This window comes from Engraulis encrasicolus, chromosome 4 (assembly GCF_034702125.1).
Source record: "Engraulis encrasicolus isolate BLACKSEA-1 chromosome 4, IST_EnEncr_1.0, whole genome shotgun sequence".
Classification (NCBI taxonomy): domain Eukaryota; kingdom Metazoa; phylum Chordata; class Actinopteri; order Clupeiformes; family Engraulidae; genus Engraulis; species Engraulis encrasicolus.
Window position 1 is genome coordinate 41,245,008 of NC_085860.1, and position 2,500 is coordinate 41,247,507.

Consider the following 2,500-nt stretch of genomic DNA (forward strand, 5'->3'; position numbering starts at 1 on the left):
CAATGTACATTAACAAATTTATGCGCAAGCATTCAACTCAAATCAACATTTGAGCTTCACACACTGTGTGTGTGTGTGTGTGTGTGTGTGTGTGTGTGTGTGTGTGTGTGTGTGTGTGTGCGTGCATGTCTGTCTACAGTGTGAGTGCAGCTGTGCTCTGCTGTCCTGAGGACATGCGGTCTGTGCTGCCTGTCTGGGACATGTGTTCAGCAGGATGGCACAGAGGCAGGGGCTCAGGGCCATGACTGATCCAAGGTCAGTTGCTGTGGGGGTTTACACTGCCCATGCCTCAGCTCTGGCTTGACTATTGTCAACAGTGAGATAGCTGAGAGGTCAGTCCAAACTATTTAACATACCATCTGAAGTATAATGGAAAGCTAAGCAGCTCAAACGCAACCTATGGCATCAGCTATGCTGCTAGCTATTTTCATTAATGTTCTGCTTCTCAATGGGGACTCTACAGGACCCCAGGGGGCGGGGAGATCTATGGAGTGTTGAGAAGGATACAGCTGAGAAAAGGTGGTGCTTAGATGTCATTTGGGGAGCATTAGTTTATTTTATTTTTTAACACTAGGGGTGGGCGTTGGCAAGCTTATGATGAGGTCAAAGGGGCGTGGTGGGGGTGGGGGAGTGTTATGATTAGGTCCAGGTAGCATTTATTAAAAAACGTTTGAGAACCACTGTCTTAACCTAGCTGCTCTGCCTGCAGTGCTGTGTATGGCGTTGTATGGTTCATGTTAGCATACAGACAAATTCTATGTATTCTATCGTTAAAGTGGCCAACAATACAAATGTGTAAATGTGCACATCAAACTCACCTTGTCCAGTTCATATAGGAAGCCCTGTGAAAGCAAAAGCACACACGGTATTTGTCAGTGTACACTATTTTTTCTTGAAGGGGAGTTTGGTACTACAGAGATGTACATTTTCTCCCATCCAAACAAAGATCAAACAGTCCCACCCAAGCTCGAAACACCCTCCCACACACACACACTGCCTAACAATAACTTTAAAGAAAAGTAATACATGCATAAAGATGCATAAAAACAACAAACTAAACTAAACACATTTCTCATTATCATTTCTAATGTAATGGCACATTGTACACACACCGATGCACACACAGTTTAAATATTAACAGTGTACACTCCTGAGACAGAAACTTAACTATACATGGGTTCTAAAAAAAAAAATCTCCTGACTGCGAAACTAGCTGCGCACAACTGAACCTCTGATTGTTGGAAACCGCTGTCTGTCAAAAAATTAGCTCACGTGGTTGGCTGCCAGTGTCTTGTCCCTCCTCAACACCGTGTTGATAAACAAAAAAATACCCATCTATAAAGCTGTTTGTTAACCATATATGACAGACAAAACACAACACATCTACAACTGAGCATAATATACTGTAGATGTAAAGTTGTATTACTCATAGCTATGAAAATCTCTCTCCCTCATAATCTCTACACCCAGTTCTCCTTTCAGTCAAAAGCAACTTAACACCAATCAAAACAAACAAACGGAAGAACTGTGAATGTGTAATTTGATAAGATGGGCAGAGTGTGCATGTTCCTCAACAGCCGTGTGTGTGTGTGTGTGTGTGTGTGTGTGTGTGTGTGTGTGTGTGTGTGTGTGTGTGTGTGTGTTCCTCACCAGGCGTGAGTTCCTCTTGGACTCCTTCATTTGTCGGCTCAGGCTGTCCAGCTCCATCTGATGGACATGCAGATAGGACCTACACACACACACACACACACACACACACACACACACACACACACACACACACACACACACACACACACACACACACACACACACACACACACACACACACACACACACACACACACACACACACACACACACACACACACACACACACACAAACACGCACGCACGCACGCACACACACGCAAGAGACAAGTCAGCAACTGCACGTACTGTATGTATGGTCATTTGAGGGATGTGTACACACCAACAGACAGCAGTGTCAGTATACACTTTAAGGCAAAGTACAATTTATGCCCTATTATCTGTGTGTGTGTGTGTGTGTGTGTGTGTGTGTGTGTGTGTGTGTGTGTGTGTGTGTGTGTGTGTGTTTGTACTCACTGCAGGCCTCTCTTGAGCGCCTCATAGACTTCATCCAGCCTCTCCGGTTGAGGCACCTTGGGAGGTACTGACTTGGTAGAGAGCGTGAACATCCTGCTGCCTCGATGAGACGCCTTCCTGGTACACCCTGGGGTGCTGAACACCGCAAGCGACCTGTGGGGCACCCGCACGCACACAAACAAAATCAACACAAATTTCATACACCTTGGCGTCATCAACATTCGCAGCAAAGATCAAACATCAAAGATCGCTGAGAGTTTGATGTCTCTCACGTGCAAACACACACGCGCGCACTCACACGCACGCGCGCACACACACACATACACGCGCGCGCGCACGCGCCGAGAAACCAAAGAAACCAAACCTAAACAAAAACAAAAACAAAACCTAAAAA

At 45.5% G+C, this 2,500-nt stretch overlaps 1 protein-coding gene across 1 annotated transcript in view; it reads right to left on the reverse strand.

Annotated features, from left to right (window-relative positions):
* The window catches only part of ripor1 (RHO family interacting cell polarization regulator 1), a 60,367-nt gene that overhangs the window by 40,207 nt on the left and 17,660 nt on the right, over positions 1 to 2,500 (reverse strand). The window contains exons 3-5 of the mRNA XM_063197432.1: positions 2,107 to 2,259; positions 1,651 to 1,729; positions 819 to 842 (exon numbers count right to left, since the gene is read on the reverse strand). Of these exons, the coding sequence (XP_063053502.1) occupies positions 819 to 842; positions 1,651 to 1,729; positions 2,107 to 2,259 (256 nt within the window). The remainder of the gene's footprint in view (positions 1 to 818; positions 843 to 1,650; positions 1,730 to 2,106; positions 2,260 to 2,500) is intronic.